Below are 17,930 nucleotides of genomic sequence, written 5' to 3' on the forward strand. Positions count from 1 at the left end.
GAGTTGGAAAAGACCCCAAGGGCCATCGTCCAACCCCCTACAATGCAGGAAGACACAATCAAAGCACTCCTGACAGATGGCCGTCGAGCCTCTGTTTACAAACCTCCAAAGGAGGAGACTCCACCGCACTCCGAGGTAGTGCATTCCACTGTTGAACAGCCCTGACTGGCAGGGAGTTTTTCTGATGTTTAATCAGTCCTAGTCTCTGGAGCAGCAGAAAACAAGCTTGCTCCCTCACCAACATGACATCGCTTCAAATATTTAAACATGGCTATCATGTCGCCTCTTAACCTTCTCTTCACCAAACTAAACATACGCAGCTCCCTAAATCTCCTCTCATAGGGCATGGATTCCAGACCTTTTACCATTTTGGTTGCCCTCCTCTGGACCGGTTCCAGCTTGTCAATATCCTTCTTAAATTGTGGTGCCCAGAGCTGTGCACAATATTCCAGGTGAGGTCTAACCAATGCAGAATAGAGAGGTACAATTACATGCCTTGATCTAGGCAATGTACTCCTATTGATACAGGTCAGAATCGCATTGGCTTTCTTGGCCGCCACATCACACTGCTGACTAATGTTTAGTTTGTGGTCTGCTAAGACTCCCAGATCCCTTTCACATGTCGTGTTGCCAAGCCAGGTGTCACCCATCCTATATCTGTGCATTTCATTTCATTTGACCCCCAACTATGGCCCTTCTGATGCATGGATGTGGAAACCCGTCTCACAAAGGCACTGGTCCTCACTTTTTCTAGAAGTGCCAATCAAGAACACACCCCTCCAACCAAGCAAATGAATGGCTCGCTTTGGATAGGGCTAGCGCCTGGCTAGTTCCATTCCCCCCCACCCTCCTAAAAAACTTGATACACGAGACATCCTTTAATGCAATAACATTTATTGAAATCAAGGCACACATGTGGGTTACACAATCAATAAGGAGCAAGGAGATAGTCCTGGAAAGACAGAACTTGACTTAAGTAGGACTACAGGCATGTTTCAGAAAATATGCTCTGTCAGGTTAAAGGAGAGGTAGGTTTAGTTGTGCCCCCCCCCCTCTTTTTTCCGGGTAGCTTTAGAATTCAGAGATCTAGACCACTCAGCCAAGACATTTGAGAGCCAAATGGTTTAAAAGGTATCTTGACAACATTCTGTTTCATTATACAAAGAGGCATTCATGCAAGGTTTCCAAGGGAGAAAATACTTTTCTTGGTTCCCTGTAGTTTTTATTCATTACACACCACCACTTGTGCCCAATCCCTCAATTTCACCACAAGGAGTGTTTGTAAGGAAACATCCCCCCGCCAAGTTCTGTTGAGGACATTTCTCTGCTAAATGATGCTGGAACCCTCTCTAAAAGCATGGCCATTTTTCTGAACCGTCCGGAAAAATAACATGCTCACATTTGGGTATGGGAGGATGGGAATGGACAAGATCCAGCACCCCAAATTTCAAGCTTGGCTTTTAATTGGCCAAAGAGTACCCCAGCAGGACAGGTGGCTAGTACATGCTGCCTGTGCAAAAGGCAGGCCATCAAAATGGCAGCCAAAGCTTGTATGACATTCCCAAACTTCCCTCCCACAGCATTCTCTGCTCTTTTTTTAGGACAGTGCTCCCAGGCTGAGAAAGGAGTTTAATTCAGTTTCCATTTGGGCTGTTCCATGCATCAGGCCAATACTCAGAGCAGCCTAGATTTCCAACAGCACTCCTCACTCCCACAAAAAAAAGAGTGTTCCAAATTCTACTGCATCTCTATTTCCTCCCCTTCCTGCTTGCCAGATGCGGTGAAGGGCCCCACCACCCAGGAGAGTGGAGCATTACGGCTCACATGCTCCAGCAACTCATCCGTTAGCTCCCGGGCCTGGGCGACTCTCTCCCTGCTCTGGGCCAAGATGGATGAAGACAAGTCCTGGAAGGACTTGGCAGATAAGAATGAGGTCCGGAGTTCATCCACATTTTGACGGACGAGGCTCACTTTCTCCTGGATGCCCGTGGGGAGTCCTTGGAGGTTGGAGACCAGGGTCGCAGTGGCGGAGTGGAGCTGCTGAGCGAGGCCACGGGAGACCTCTAAAGCTTGAGATTCAATCTGCCGGAAGAAGAAGAGTTCGGATTTATACCAGTGATGGCGAACCTTTTTGAGACCGAGTGCCCAAATTGCAACCCAAACCCCACTTATTTATCGCAATGTGACAATACGGCAATTTAACCTGAATGCTGAGGATTTAATTTAGAAAAAACGGTTGGCTCCCTCTTCCTCTGCCCCACCCGCTTGAGCAGGGGCCAGCCTGCTGTAGCCTCCAGCAAGTCCCGCGTGCACCGCTCTGTGCCTCTCTAGAATCTCTGCCTCCTCTGCCCCCCCTCCCCTCCATGGGCAGCAGCCACCTGGAGCACAAGGCCCCGCGGGGCCCCGCAGCCACCTGGAGCACAAGGCACCAGGCCCGCCAGCCGAGCCCTCCCTGCTCACCGCAGTGTTTGCACATCGTGCTTAGTGGCCCAGGCCAGCCTAGATGTGTGTGTGTGTGTGTGGGGGGGGGTGTGATTTTCCGCCCCCCACGTGATGAACTCTGTGCGCACATGCCCACAGAGAGGGCTCCGAGTGCCACCTCTGGCACCCGTGCCATGGGTTCGCCATCACTGATTTATACCCTGCCTTTCTCTCCTGCAAGGAGCCTGAAAGAATCTTACCAACTCCTTTCTCGTCTTCTTTACACAACAGACACCTTGTGAGGCAGGTGGGGCTGAGAGAGCCCAAGGTCACCCAGCGGGCTTCAAGTGGAGGACCGGGGAATCAAACCCAGTTCTCCAGATTAGAGTTCCCTGCTCTTAACCACGACACTACACCATGTTGGCTCTCTTACTGTAGGAACAATCCTTTGGCCAGACAAGGCATCTGAGGGGATTCTTGAGAAACAGTTTCTCGAGAAACAAACCTACCTCTGGCTGAGAAGCATCTTTCTGGCTGCTGTCAGGCGATTGTTTCTGACTCCATTGCAGCCACATCTGGTGTAGCTTCTCCTGGGCACTGTGGATTTTCTGGTCCACCCCTTGTTTAAGGTGCTCGATCTGCGAGGAATCACCAAGGGAGACTTCTCAGCAAGGTTCAGCAAAACCTTAAAAGCTTTTTATAGCAAACATCCCCCTTAAATCCCTGTCACGTGCCTCAGGTCTGTGAGAAATGTGAACTAAATTGGGATTAAAATTTGTATTACCAACTTCAAAACCTTTCCAACATACAACCCACTCCCTCCATACACATCATTCAAGTAATTTGTGTTTCATAAGAATTCCATAAGAGTTCCAAGGTTCTTCTGCACTGTACATTAACCCTAAAAACAGTTTTAGCACATAAATAAAATTACTTTTTCTCTACTTACTTTTAACAATCCTAAACCTTAAAAACCACTAATCATCAATTTGTTTCTTTTGTCTAAATATTCTATGAAGGGTTTCCAATTGTCCATAAACTGAATTAACTTATTTTCCTTAATTAACAAAATTAACTGGGCCATCTCTGCCAGCTGTAATACCTTCGCCTACTATTGCTCTATTGTAGGTACAGATGGGAGTTTTTCATATCTGTGCATAGAATATCCTTGTCATATATAAAAACAAAGTTCCACGCTGCCTTTCCAGAGATCCAGGCAGAAGGGCCAACCAAAAAAAACCTGTCAGGTTTCATTTGTATACTTGTCTTTAATTTGTTTAAAAATTATTGTTATGTATTGACCTTCAAAATTCTTTAGCTTTTTCACAGGTCCACCATAAGTGATAAAAGGTCCCTCCTTGATATTCACATTTCCAACACTTATATGGCTGATTACCCACGGCCAGCTCTGCCCCGCCCTTGCCCCTCTCTGGTGCAAAGGCCATGCCAGAAATGCTCTCACTTTCTGCAGGGAAAGCGAAAAGCACCAAGGGGGGGGCGGGATGGGCAAGAGGAAATGCATCGGGGCCAGGAATCTTGCCCTCTCACACTTCCTCTCTCGGCATGCCACAAGGAAGAAGTGCATTGGGATAAGATTTCTTGCCCCGACGTATTCCTGCTGTCACCACGTGATAATTGCCCCATGCGGTGTAATCTACCACCCGAGGAAACATTGAGAGGCGATGTGGAACTAAAATCAATCAAGCAAGTGGAAGTGAGCGGGATTGTGCCGTCATGTTAGCTTTTGGCAACCATTTCTTCAGGTAAAGATACTCAAGGTGCTTGTTATAAGATCACGCATCCACTGGAACGGGAAGTATTTACATATGCAGCTTGACCAACTGTGTTAGTGCAGAAACACTTTAACTGCCCTCAAACATCAGATTGGCCAGCTGAGCCCTTGAATGCCAGGGAGTGACATCCTGGCCAAGCTGAGCTGAATCCTCAACTGATCAGGCGACAGCCACGGGCGTCGAAACATCTTCAGCAAGGGGGCCGGAGAATTGTGGAGAACTCCCTGAAGAAACAGTGTCAACTATCTTAAATTGAGGTTGCTTGCTTACCAGTTCGATTGTCTGGGAGAGCTGGGAAAGAGCATCTTGAGTGCCCTGCTTGGCGTCCCTCAGTTTCCCCAAGGAGTGCTGGTAGGCCCGGAGTCTGACTTTGCTTGAGAGGGACCCCAGGCGGACAAAATAGCTCCGCTGCGCTTGCTGTTCCTCCACGGTGGCTATATCAAACCCTTCCATGGAAGTGGCCAGTTCAGCTAGAAAAGCCAGAGAGGGGGAGTTCAAAAGAAAAAGGAGACGAACACTTAAAAATGGTGTTTGGTTTTTCCTGCTTCTTCCCAAAACACTTTGGCACGGGACATTTGCTACATACTTCTCTGGGCAGAGGACTAGTGAGGACTTTTCCAGTCCCCCAGAACCCAAGATCTGTGAGGCCACTCCTTCACACTTTGTCTATTATTACCTGGTTTCGGTTCCAGCTACCTGAGAGAAAGGTGGTTTCAGGACCCCTGGACTGTCAGGGAAAGCACTTCCACTTTAGCAAGCACTTCCACTTCAGAAACAGCAATTCAAGTAAAATAGGCCGCCAGACCTTTACTGACAGAACTGAGCCCACCCCGCTCCGCCCCCGCAAAGATCCCTCTACAAATACAGAAAGCAAATGACTCAATGCCCCCCTCCAGTCCACACACCCACCCCTTCCCAGAGAAACCCGATTAGAAGGAATGCGGCTCGGCCTCCTTTCCTCTTGCCTTCTAACCCGCCCAACACAGGAGACGACCCCAGCTGTCTAACAGCAACAACAGAATGTCCTGGATTCCCAGCACAGCTTTTGGGGCTGCGGGGGTGGGTTGGGGGGGGCAGAGACAGACAACTGCACCCACCTCCCGTCAGGAGGAGAATTATGATCAGGCTGGTATAAGACTGGGCGTGCCAGCTGGCCTCTTCCTCATCTATATATATAAAAAGCTTTCCGTGTATGTGTTGATGACAGGGTACCTCAGTAACTGCTGGGCCAATTCCTCTGAAAATTCCCAGCCACTATAGTCAGTCAGGCGAGAGTGTTTTCAGATGTTCACATACCTGAAATTTCATACCTGGCCCAGGTAAACACGCCTTTTTCCTGGCGCTCCCTGGTGAAGGACAGGGAGGGGCCTGTGTGTAACTTATGTTTGTGCTGCTTACAATGTTGTTCCTCGAGGCGTGTGCCAGAGTTATGAGCAGTGAAAACAGTACAGTAGGCAGTCGCACTTTCAGTGGAGGTAAGAAACACATACACACACATACACATGAGGGAGAGGGAAGGAAGGGAGAAGAAAGAAGAAGAAGAAAGAGAAGAGGAGGAGGGAGGGAGGAAGGAGGGAGGAGGAGAAGAGGAGTTTGGAGTTTCTATCCCCTTTCTCTCCTGCAGGAGACTCAAGGGGCTTACAATCTCGCTTGCCCTTCCCCCTCACGTGCAACAAACACCCTGTGAAGTTGGGGGTGTTAGGGCTATGAGAGGGAAGCTCGAGAAGCTAGAGACTAGCCCAAGGTCACCCAGCTGGCGTGTGTGGGAGTGTACAGGCTACTCTGAATTCCCCAGATAAGGCCTCCCACAGCCTCAGGCGGCAGAGCGAGGAGAATCAAATCCGGTTCCTTCAAGATTAGATACATGAGCTCTTAACCTCCACTGCCACTACAGATGAGGGAGAGGGTGGCATCAGAGATGGGATCCAGCAGTTTCTCACAGGTTCGAGTAGGTTACTAATTATTTGTGTGTGCAGAGAGGTTACCTAATTCAGGTGATTTTGTCACGTGATTTTTGCCTTAGATTCACAGCCCCCTTTTCTCTCCAAGTAAGCGGTGCAGAACTTGGAAGCAGTCCTAGCAGGAGGTGCACCAGCGATGCGTGTGGCTAGCCTGCAAACGCCTGCATGCGTGGGTTTCCCACACAAGGGACCGGCACAGCGGCTGCGTCCTTGCCACAGCCCAGCCCAGTAATGCCCGCCCCTGGAATGACCTGACCCGCCCGTCGTGCCCGCCCTTAGCCCATTGGTGCCTCTACGCCAGCAGTTTGAATCCCGCCACCATGGGAACCTGTTACGCTAAAATTTTTGGATCCACCACTGTGTGGCATGCAAAGGGAAGGAGGAGGGAGGGAGAGGAAAGGTGAGGCATGCAAGGGAAGAACTAATAAGGAAGTGAGAAAGGGGAGACAGTGAGCTGTGTGGCATGCAAAGGGAGGGAGGGAGGCAGGGGGCCCTACATCTTGATATGACCCACCCACACCTAGCGGAGCGGGAAAGGGAAGGGAGGGGTGGCATGCAAAGGGAAGAGAAGTGAGGGAGGGGAAAAGAGAGTGAGGGTGGCATGCAAGGGAGGGGAGGCGGGGGCCCAGCATCTTGATATGACCCACACCCTAGGCCGGAGGGAAAGGAGAGAAGGGAGGGAGGGAGGGAGGGTGGCATGCAAGGAGGAGAAGAGGGAGAGTGAGGGAGGGGAGACAGGTGAGGGGTTGCATGCAAGGGGAGGAGGAGGCAGGGGGCCCAGTCATCTTGACATGGCCGACCCACCCTAGGCGGAGGGGAAGAGGAACATTAGGGAGGGACCTGGAGGGTGGCATGTAAAAAGGAAGGGAGAGAGAGGGGAGGAAGAGAAGTGAGGGGCTGACTTACACAAGGGGCGGGCGAGGAGGGAGGCCAGCCAGCCTAGATTCCCCTGAATACTGCAGTTACAGTTAAGAGAAACCAGGCAATGCATTACTCCAAGGGGAGTTACCAAGCTCAGGTACAGCCACACCATGACATACACTTTGAATGGCTGCGTCGCACCTATCCAAGAGGGGTTTCCTCAGAAGGCGACACCCGTTGCCCACCAACAAACTTCACCTCCCCAAGGTAAAGGATCATGACCAGCCAGCCTAGATGTGTGGGAGAGGGTGCTAGCCTTTCCATTCCCAAAGAGATCTTGGGCACACACATCACTGACATCGCACAGTTATCCAAGGCTGCAATGTTTGTGCAATGAGCATGTACTGCTGGCCTGTACAATACGGAGTGATTTGCTGCTACTGTTCCTTTCCCAGAACTTTCACCACAACTAAAGCCACAGCAACGCTAGATGGGGCATGCTAGTATATAAAAAAATCCTATAAGTTCATTTTTCTGCTGACAGGAGTAATCTCCCCAAAACTACTGGACCGGGATTGCTTTACAGAAATTTTTTCATACATAACGTGGCATTCATGTGCGGCCAGGTTTTCATGCTGTTTCCACACTCCTGTTGTGTACATTGTGCCACAGCACTGTTACCTTACAGTTATTGTGTACAATGCCACACACTTGTGACAGTTAAGGAGGAACCACAGGTTCTCTGTTGTTCCGCAACGAAGCATGCCATCTGGCTGGCCATCAAAGCAACACCCTCTGATACAAGGGAACCAACCATGCCTTCCTTGAAAACCACTGCCTCATGGAGTGAAAGGGATGGGGCCTGCCATCTGGACATGACCCACCCTAGCGGAGGGCGGGGAAGATGAGGGAGGGTCCAGGGGTTTGCTAGACCAAACGCTCTGAAATTTGAGCACAACGTGGCTCATGCCTCCCAGTGTGTTTTACGCTCGATAATTTGCCTGCAAGGGAAGGGAGTGGAAGGGACAGGACCAGCCCACCTGGACATGGCCCACCCACCCTAGCAGAGGAAGAGGAATGTTAGGGAGGGACCTGCAGGGTTGCCATGCAAGGGAACGGGAGAGAGGGAGGGGAGTGAGGGGCCCCTTGCCTCTCCCCTCCCTTGCAGTCATTGTGCAATGACCCATGTTCGAACCGTTCACTTCCCCTTTTCTTCCTTGTCCACCAGACTCAGCCACAGCAACGCGTGGCCGGGCATGCTAGTTTTAAAATAAAGGCACAGAATAAAAGTCGTTCTCCAATTAGAAGACCAACTTCCAACTCACTCAGTTCCTTCTCGGTTATTGGAAGGTAGTGGTCAACCAGGCTCTCAGACTTTTCCAGCATGGTATCCACGCCGCTGGTCACCATTTGACCTACTGAGGAGGTCATCACCGTGTTGACACTAGCAGCCACTGCTGACCTGGTCATCTCCATACCCCCTTGGACCGCCTCCTTTGTCTTGCCAACCACCCCGGTCACTGTGCTGGTGACGGCATCTCTGGCCCCGGTGACCGTGTGGTTGATGGCATCTTTGGCCCCGGACACAGTGGAAGTCACCAGTTCTTTGGTGTCAGAAAAAATCTAAGGGCAGAGATAACAGTTCATTCAGACATAGAGACTTCAGAGAACAAGATCCAAAGTTATACGAAGTCACAGATGAGGGTCAATTGTAGAAAAGCCATCGGAACAGAAGGTGTGAAGCCACACGAGGATCAGAGACCTGTCCATGTCTAGTCCAGAGCGATTGCCACGTGTCCAGATAATTAAGCACTGACTCAGTGGCGTAGCTACCAAATCCCCCAGGCGGGTCCCTGCTCGGTCTTATGGGGCCGGAAAATCGGCCCACACCCCTCCCCCTTTCCCTGGCCCCACCCAGCCCGGCACAGGTTGCAGCTGAGCACCCCACAGCTTCACCCTGCCCTGCCCAGCGGAGGCCACAGCCAAGCACCCCTCGTCCCCACCCGGCAGAGGCTGCAGTCAGGCACCTCTCGGCCCTGTCCCACCCGGCCCTGCCTGGGACTACTGCCGGCTCAGGTAAGCGGGGCAGGGGTGTGTGTGTGTCGTTTTGCCCTGGGCGCCATTTCCCCTTGCTGCGCCTCTGCACTGGCTGTTGTGGGTTTTCTGGGCTGTGTGCCCGTGGTCTAATATTTTCTGCTCCTAATGTTTTGCCCGCATCTATGGATGGTATCCTCAGAGCATGATGGTCTCTTACTCCAGTCATCAACAAGACTCTGGAAGATTTAAAGAGCTTTTTTGGTGTTTTATTAGCCTCCCTTTTCTTTTTAAGAAACATTTGTGGCTTACATCTGCGTAGCTACGCAGGTGCAGATGGTCATATCGTGGGATATCAGCATGGCTGTGGGGGTTCACGTGTGCGTTCCTGCATAGCTACGGATGGGTTGGAAGTAATGTTTAAAAATAGACGCGTTTCCGTGCAAAGGATTGTTTCCATGGGCGCCAATCACTGCCTGCACAGATGCATGTGAACGCAAAAACAGGAAAGCGGGTGCCTTTAGCCCGACTGCAACCCGTTAATACATTTGCTGTGTGGAAGGGGCAGATGGTTTTAGCCACGCATCAATAACAGGTAGGGTAGATATTCTGCAAGGAATGGACTCCTATCCTGCTATATGAATGAAGTAGGGTTTGTTTAGTTATCCATATGTTTGTTTCTTCGGCTGATTCCGCATGGGCCAAAAACAGCAGTGTGAAAACAGTGTGAACTGTGTCATTCCCAGGTTCTGACAGCCAAAAGTGGGGGGTATATACTTTTACAGTTCAGTTCATCCCATGAGTCCCCCCACCCTCGCATTCCCAAAATATCAGCATGTGAAAGGACAATGAGAATAACAGCATTGTTTGGTACAGACAGTTTACTTCTCCGGGAAGGCAAATAAGGAGAAACGGTGAAGCTCTACTGGATGAGGGTCAGGCAAGCAAAAGAGGGAGGCCCCCGTAGCCTTGAGCGAGGATCGTGGCCCGGCCATCTGCAGCTGGGATGCGGACGTGTAGATTGCCAGCCCCAGAATGGCGCAGGCCTGATACAGAGGCAGGCCACAGTAAGATGTGTTTCTCTGAAGATGCCAGCCATAGATGCCCGCAAAACATTGGGAGCAAAAACTACCTACACAGCCTGGAAAACCCACAACAGCCAGTTGATTCCAGCTGTGAAAGCCTTTGACAAATGAAGACACTGCTTCATCTGGAGACAGATTTAAGTATCTGCCGCTCAGTTCCTCAGGCAACCCCGATTAACCTGGCAAAACCAAGTTTTAAAGGGAAAAAAACAATTTACATCCTAATTCACATAATTAGGGTTGACCAAGTACCTTATCAGTCGGCTGCTGAAGGATTGGCAACTTCTCCTCCAGTTTATCCAGCCCCTGGCACGCATATGCGTTGGCGCTTGAAACTGCAGAGGAAAAAGCCCTCTAGTCAGGAGGGGATACATCAGAGCTTAAGTTCAGCTCATCCTCTGAAAGCTACACTTGGAGGCTTTCCCCACTACAGAAGGGAGCTAAGGTCGACTCGGTTCCCTTCAGTGGAGGGCGATTCCAGGCTGTCCCCACAGCAACTGAGTTGGCCCCCTGGAACTGAGCTAAGTGGGCGGGATCATCTTGGTGCCTGTTTCGCTCCTCGATCGTGATTGGCGCTTGTGTTACGGCGGGAAACGGGAGCGTTCTTTTTTTTTTTACAGTTTTTACAGTTTACAGTTACATGCCCGCCATGACTCTCCCGTTCTGCACATGCCACAAAAGCGGCTCGTGATTGGTTGAACGGATGAGGTGTCGTTTCGATGCTTCCCCACTTCGAAGCGGTATCGACCTTGTTCCGGCAGAAAAGTGTAGTTCATAACTGTGACAAGGATGTCGCAGTTCGGGGGGGGGGGGGGAACTGAGACAAAACAATGTTGAGCTCGGTGGCAGTGGGGATTCACTGAAGGACTCCCACCATCAGAAGGACTCCAGTCCCAGGGGAACGTGACCTGTGGCAGAGGGGCTGTGGCAGCCCCTGAAATCTGGTTTCCATCCGTTCGACTGGCAGCCCTGCCGATCAGCTTCACCAGCTGCAAGTCACAACCCATCTTAAAGACTCTTTTAAGAGGGAGCTGGATACTCTCCAGTGGCCAAACTGGTGTGTTCTGTTGGTCTGTCCACATGCTGGTCAATCACCTCTATCATTGGTCCCTTCTGCTACCCTCAAACCATGTGGGAATCTTAGTCCATGAACATCTGGAGGGGCAGAGTTGGAAATGAAGAAAGTTGACCTATGAAGAAATGGAGTTGGTCTATGGCAGGTGTGTTCAACTCTAGCCCTCCATATGGGAACAGTGGCGGAGCCGCAAGGGGACAGGGGGGTGTTGTGCACTGGGTGCACGCCTGGGGGGGGGGGGCACAAAAATCGCCCTCAGGGCCCTGCCCCGCGGCGCCCCCACCTCCCTTAACTTAGTTCCTTTTCCAGGCTTCAAACGGCCTTGTTCTCAGTAAAAACGGCCTGAGGAACTACAGTTCCCAGGAGACCTTGGGGCTCACAAGGTCTCCTGGGGAGTATAGTTCCCATCAGCCCTTTTTTTTTTTACTGAGAACAAGGCCTTTTGAAGCCTGAAAAAGTTATGAAAAAGGAACTAAGGTAAGTGTGGGAAAGGGGGAAGCCGGGGGGGGGGGGCGCGCCATGGGGGAGCATGGGGGGGCGGAAAATGTGGAATGCGCACCGGGCGCAGTTTGGCCCAGCTACGCCTCTGTATGGGAATCATAGTCCATGAACATCTGGAGGGCCAGAGTTGGACACATCTGTCACAGATTAATTTCCTTTCTTCATTTCCATAAGAGATTTACCTTCTAATTCAGTTTAGCGGCATCTATACTGAAATAATAGGGCCGTGGTGGCGAACCTTTGGCACTCCAGATGTTATGGGCTGATGGGAATTGTAGTCTATAACATCTGGAGTGCCAAAGGTTCGCCACCACTGTAATAGGGTATAGTCAACTGGGGCCTTTGACTAGTTACTGAACAATCCTGACATTTATTAAGATTGTATATCTTAATCTGACATTTATTAAGGTTGTAACATTTATTAAGAATGTAATGGCATTCAACCCACACAACTCCAGCACAGGCCCTCTTAAGCAGGATAAAGTTTCAAGAAAACTTGCTTTAACTTTTTAGGATTTGAATGCAGAACTTCTGTTTCCCCATCCTACTAGCCTCCCCTGCTCTTTGCAGCAGGTAGGGGGAGAAAAGGTACTCACTCTGTGGCTCCAGCTTAGTCAAGATGGGCTGGGCTCCAGTGGCGGCAGCGGCAGCAATCGTTTTGACCCCCGTCTCTGCCATATCACAAACCAATTTCACATACGGGTGGCTCTCTTTAGTGGAAGTGTAAGCGGAGGAGACCATGTCGTAGGCAGAGCTGACCAGCGGTAGGCTAGTGACCCTGTCAGTTATACACTGATGATGGGGGAAGTGGGGAAAGAAAGTCAATTAGGCACAGGTAGGGTCAGAAACACAGGATAAATCATGGAATTGTTTCATCAGGACTAGCAACTTGAAGATATCCATGCAAATAGATTTTCTGCCCCATGTATTAATCATTCTACTCAGCCCATTCAGGAATGTCCCATTTGATCTTCACCTCAACCCATTAAGGTGGGCCAGAACCAAGATCAATCCTGATTATGCAGTGATTCGAATGCAGGTCTCCTTTCTACAACACTGTTACTCTTTAGTGCTCAGTCACAAGCTCTGGAAGGAACTGTGGAAGAATCACTACAGGTATATCCAAACATCCAATCTACATAGGATCAACATCATCCCTGCTCCTACAAAAAACACGACTGAAACGTTGCACACTGCTTGAGGAGTAGGAAAGGTTGTTCCTTGACACCACAGAGCCAAGCCAATCAGTGCTGTGCACTGTCAGCTTCTGAAGCTGGTACACAAGGCTTCTAAAGACCAAACCTGGAAAGACAGTTGTTTCCTCCAGCAAGGATTTCGGAGGGCTTGACCGCTCAGATTAAAGATCTCTATCAGGTCTCTGTGATTCAGGCCCACCTACCTCAAAGGGACATTGCAAAACAGTGGCGTAAAGCAGTGTGTAGTGGTTAAGAGCAGGTGTACTCTAATCTGGAGGAACCGGGTTTGATTCCCTGCTCTGCCGCTTGCGCTGTGCAGGCTTATCTGGGGAATTCAGATTAGCCTGTGCACTCCCACACACGCCAGCTGGGCGACCTTGGGCTAGTCACAGTTCTTCTGAGCTCTCTCAGCCCCACCTATCTCACAGGGTGTTTGTTGTGGGGGAAGGGGGAAGGGAAAGGAGTATGTTAGCCCCTTTGAGTCTCCTTACAGGAGAGAAACGGGGGTGGGAGGATATGAACTCTTCTTCTTCTAACTTTCTGGGATGGGAATCAGCATCCACTACTAAGGGCAGAATTGGATCGGCAGATGCGTGTGGCTGCCCGCCCATCATCATTTTGGCTATCAGCCAGATGCTTGCAAGAGTGTCCAGATTACAAGGATCAGAGACAGCGCATAAAGGAACGTCACCATGCTATCAGATCTTGCGCAATAGCCTCTTTAACCCAGGGCTCTATTTCCTCACAGCACGTAGCACAAGACTCGGGTTTATCAAATGCTTCCCTGGACTTTAAACCTGTCTTCTCACACTGACTTCCCCACACCAGCAGTGACCTGGTGGTGCTGCAGGAAAAGAGGGGTGGGTTGGAGCAGAAAGAGCAAGACCCTTCTCTCCTAGAACCCACCCAGACAGACAGGACAGTGGAAGAAGAGCTGGATTTATACACCACTTTTCTCAACTGTAAAAAGTCTCAAAGGCCCCTTCCGCACACGCAAAATAATGCGTTTTCAAACCACTTTCACAACTGTTTGCAAGTGGATTTTCCCATTCCACACAGCTTCAAGGAGCACTGAAAGCAGTTTGAAAGTGCATTATTCTGCATGTGCGGAATGAGAGCTGCTTACAAGTGCCTTCCCTCCCTTTCCCCACAACAGACACCTTGTGAGGAAGGTGGGGCGGAGAGAGTTTGGAGAGAACTGTGACTGGCCCAGGGTCACCCGGCAGGCTTCATGTGGAGCAGGGGGAACCAACCCCAGTTCACCTGGATCAAAGTCCGCTGCTCACGTGCAGGGGTCAGGAAATATACCCGGTTCACCAGATAGGAGTCTGCCTCTCATGTGGAGAGTGTGGAAACAAACCCAGTTCTCCAGATTAGAGTCCATTGCTCTCGACCAATACACCCCGCTGGCTCCATTAAGGATGATCGGGGGCCTGGAGACCCTACGGGGAAGGGATGAGGGACTTGGAAATGTTTAATCTGAAAAAGAAGAGGTGGAAGCAGAGGCGCGGAATGGAGGAATGGTGCCCGGGGCAACACATGCTCTGGGCGCACCTCGCACCCCCCCCCCCCGAGCCCCCTCACCTTAGGTCCAGGGTGGTGAACCTTTGGCACTCCAGATGTTATGGACTACAATTCCCATCAGTCCCTGCCAGGCTGCCTGGGACCGCCACCTAAGCTAAGTGGGGCACGGGGGTGGGTGCAGGTGGGAAAAGAGAAGAAGAAGAAGAAGAGTTTGGATTTATATCCCCCCTTTCTCTCCTGCAGGAGACTCAAAGGGGCTGACAATCTCCTTGCCCTTCCCCACATTAACAACACCTGTGGAGGTGGGTGGGCTGAGAGAGTCTTGGTAGTTGTGATCCAGCTCCAAGGTCACCCAGCTGGTGTGTGTGGGAGTGCACAGGCCAATCTGAATTCCCCAAATAAGCCTCCACAGCTCAGGCGGCAGAGCTGGGAATCAAACCCGGTTCCTCCAGATTAGAATGCACCTGCTCTTAACCTCCTGCGCCACTGCTGCTCCTCCTATGACAGAAACAACCGACAGCCCGCCATAAGCCCCAGGCGCTTCTCCCTCGTCTAGTGCAAGAGTGGGCAGAACTGACTCTCAGAATAGGATTTGCTGTACTAAGTCTGAATTAGGAGCGTGCATTTGAGTATTTCTGATGTGAAATTAAACAGGAATTTTGGGGCACTGTGTCAGACTGGAAATATCCAATCTGCACACCTCTTAATTTAAACGCTTCTTAAGATGATAGTCAATATGTCCCAGGACAGAAAAGTACTCTGCTCAGTAGCGTAGGAGGTTAAGAGCTCGGGTATCTAATCTGGAGGAACCGGGTTTGATTCCCAGCTCTGCCGCTTGAGCTGTGGAGGCTTATCTGGGGAATTCAGATTGGCCTGTGCACTCCCACACACGCCAGCTGGGTGACCTTGGGCTAGTCACAGCTTCTCGGAGCTCTCTCAGCCCCACCTACCTCACAGGGTGTTTGTTGTGAGGGGGGAAGGGCAAGGAGATTGTCAGCCCCTTTGAGTCTCCTGCAGGAGAGAAAGGGGGGGGATATAAATCCAAACTCTTCTTCTGTTCTTCAAAGGGGAATTGGCTTGCAGAACTCACTGCCACAGGATACAGCAATGGCTGATTACCCGCTCCCAGCTGTTCCCCACCCTCGACCTGCCCAGGCATGGAAAGTCACGCCAGAAGCGCCCTCGCTTTACGCACGGAAAGTGAGAGGCACGCAGGGTAAGGGAAGAAACAGGTCAGGATCACAGGAGATCTTGCCCTGATGGGCTCTCCCTCTCTCAGTGTCGCAAGAGGGCTTTTCTATCGATGACAAGACTCCTTGCCCCGGACTCTGCATTTCTCTGGTCCCACCGGGTGCCCCATCCCCGGCTGGTAATTGGCCAGTGACTACTTCAAGAAGGGATTTGGCACATTCACGTTGAATAGGCTGGATCAATTGTCACCAAAACGTGAAGAATCAATGGAGCCTCCATGTTCAGTGAAAGGATACCATTAAATGGCCGTTGCAGCAGAGAGACTGGGGCCTCCACATCTTGCCTGTTGATCTTCTGGGGGGATTTGCAAACAGGGCCCTGGACTGCGGAGGCCACTGACTTAAAACGAACATGACCAATCTTAACTGCTGGTTTATTACCATGGGTAACAGACAGGTGTTAACACTGGGGAGCTGTGTGGTTTCAAGGACAGTATGGCGTGTTCTAGCAGCATTCTGAAGTTTCGCCTGCATCTGTGGCTGGCATCTTCAGAGGATCTTCAGAGGATGCCAGCCACAGATGCAGGCGAAACGTCAGGAGAGAATGCTGCTAGAACACGGCCATACAGCCCGGAAACCACACAGCACCCCAGTGATTCCGGCCGTGAAAGCCTTTGACAATACATTAAACACGTAGACCATCTCAAAAATTAAATCCACTGAAGCGAAAGAAAATACCCTGAAGGGACTTACTTTTGGATCTTGTTCGGCTGTTGCAGCCGATGAGGCGGCGGCACCATCTGCAGAGGCCATGTTGACGTTTGAGGCAGCTGGAACAGACAAAGAAACTTCAAGTCATCCCTAGATAAGCTTGGGGTAAACTCCAGGGTGACTCAAGAGCTCCCGGTCAGAGGTCGGAAGATAAGCAGAGGCATGGGAATGGGACGACACCGGTCGCCAACCAGAATCCTCGCTGAGCTAAGGCTGGAAAGCCCTGAGCCTCCTCCCCCACCCTTCCACCCCTGCCACTTTCTGCCTGAAAGCAAGCTGTTAATCTTGGTCAAAGAGTGTCACTGCAATATTCCTCAAGAGCTGGATTTTGCCCTTCGGAGTGTCCCTGTGCTTGTGTCCTGCTCCTGCAGAGAGAAATGGAGGGGAGGGGGCTTTGAACTGTACAGACCCCACCCCAATACTAAATGCCACTTAATGTATTTGAATTACTAGGGTGGAGAACAGCTAGCAGTGGGTAATCAGCCACTGCTATATCCTGTGGCAATGAGTTCTGCAAGCTAATTCCTCTTTGAGTGAAGTAGTTTTCCAATAAGGTGGTATAAGCCTATCTGATAGATCCGTGGAGGGAGTTACCCTTGCATCAGCAGTTAGTGGATTGCTACCTTCCCAATAGCCTGCCATGGCCAATTGGCCCATGCGCTGGCAGGCAGGCTGATGGGAATTCAGAAATCCATAACATCTGGAGTGCCATAAGGTCACGCCACCTACTGGTCTAGATCATAGGTGTCAAACTCATCGCTCTTCCAGATGTTGTGGATTGAGCCTTTGATCAGCCCCTGCCAGCATCATGCTGGCAGGGGCTGATGGGAACTGTAGTCCACAACAGTTGGACGGCTGCAAGTTTGACACCTGTGGCCTAGGTAGATCCCTGTGCACTGAACTTGAACCTGGTACCGCCAACCAAGGATTTTGTTTCTAGGGATCGCTGGAGGAATCGAAGACTGAATGAAATCAGCTGAATGAAATCAAATTTGCTGGGGGCCCTCCGTTGCCAGTGGGGCAAAATGTCCATGGATGTTTATAGTTTTTGACTTGGCCTCATTTTTTTTACGGTCAAGCGGCAGCCGACTTTGGCAACACCGAAGGGTTTTCAAGGCAAGAGGCTTCCAGGAGCCTGTCTCTCCCGCCTGAATGCTCACCAGGCCAACTTTAATCCGCGCCTGAGATCTGAGGAGGCTGGGCTAGCCAAGTCAGGATTTTTAAAACCTGTAGAGAGGGGGACTCCTCTCCCTGTCCCCTTACCTAGAGTGCTATGCTAGGTGTGGAGAATTCCCAGCATTCTCAGAGAGGGAAGCCATGACAATTAAATTGGCACAGTTAAATGGACAGATCGGCCTAACAAGAAGAAGAAGAAGAGTTTGGATTTATATTCCCCCTTTCTGTCCTGCAGGAGACTCAAAGGGGCTGACAATCTCCTTGCCCTTCCCCCCATAACAAACACCCTGTGTGAGGTGGGTGGGGCTGAGAGAGCTCCTAGTAGCTGTGATCAGGCCCAAG

The 17,930-nt window shown here is 50.8% G+C and overlaps 1 protein-coding gene across 1 annotated transcript in view; it reads right to left on the reverse strand.

The window, feature by feature from the left end:
- Positions 1 to 877: 877 nt before the first annotated feature.
- Positions 878 to 17,930, reverse strand: part of LOC125433912 (perilipin-3-like) — a 36,645-nt gene continuing 19,592 nt past the window's right edge. The window contains exons 2-8 of the mRNA XM_048498837.1: positions 16,395 to 16,471; positions 12,328 to 12,523; positions 10,408 to 10,490; positions 8,362 to 8,659; positions 4,485 to 4,684; positions 2,931 to 3,059; positions 878 to 2,082 (exon numbers count right to left, since the gene is read on the reverse strand). Of these exons, the coding sequence (XP_048354794.1) occupies positions 1,738 to 2,082; positions 2,931 to 3,059; positions 4,485 to 4,684; positions 8,362 to 8,659; positions 10,408 to 10,490; positions 12,328 to 12,523; positions 16,395 to 16,454 (1,311 nt within the window). The 5' untranslated portion in view covers positions 16,455 to 16,471 and the 3' untranslated portion in view covers positions 878 to 1,737. The remainder of the gene's footprint in view (positions 2,083 to 2,930; positions 3,060 to 4,484; positions 4,685 to 8,361; positions 8,660 to 10,407; positions 10,491 to 12,327; positions 12,524 to 16,394; positions 16,472 to 17,930) is intronic.

Source organism: Sphaerodactylus townsendi, linkage group LG05, assembly GCF_021028975.2.
Source record: "Sphaerodactylus townsendi isolate TG3544 linkage group LG05, MPM_Stown_v2.3, whole genome shotgun sequence".
NCBI classification, from domain to species: Eukaryota; Metazoa; Chordata; class Lepidosauria; order Squamata; family Sphaerodactylidae; genus Sphaerodactylus; species Sphaerodactylus townsendi.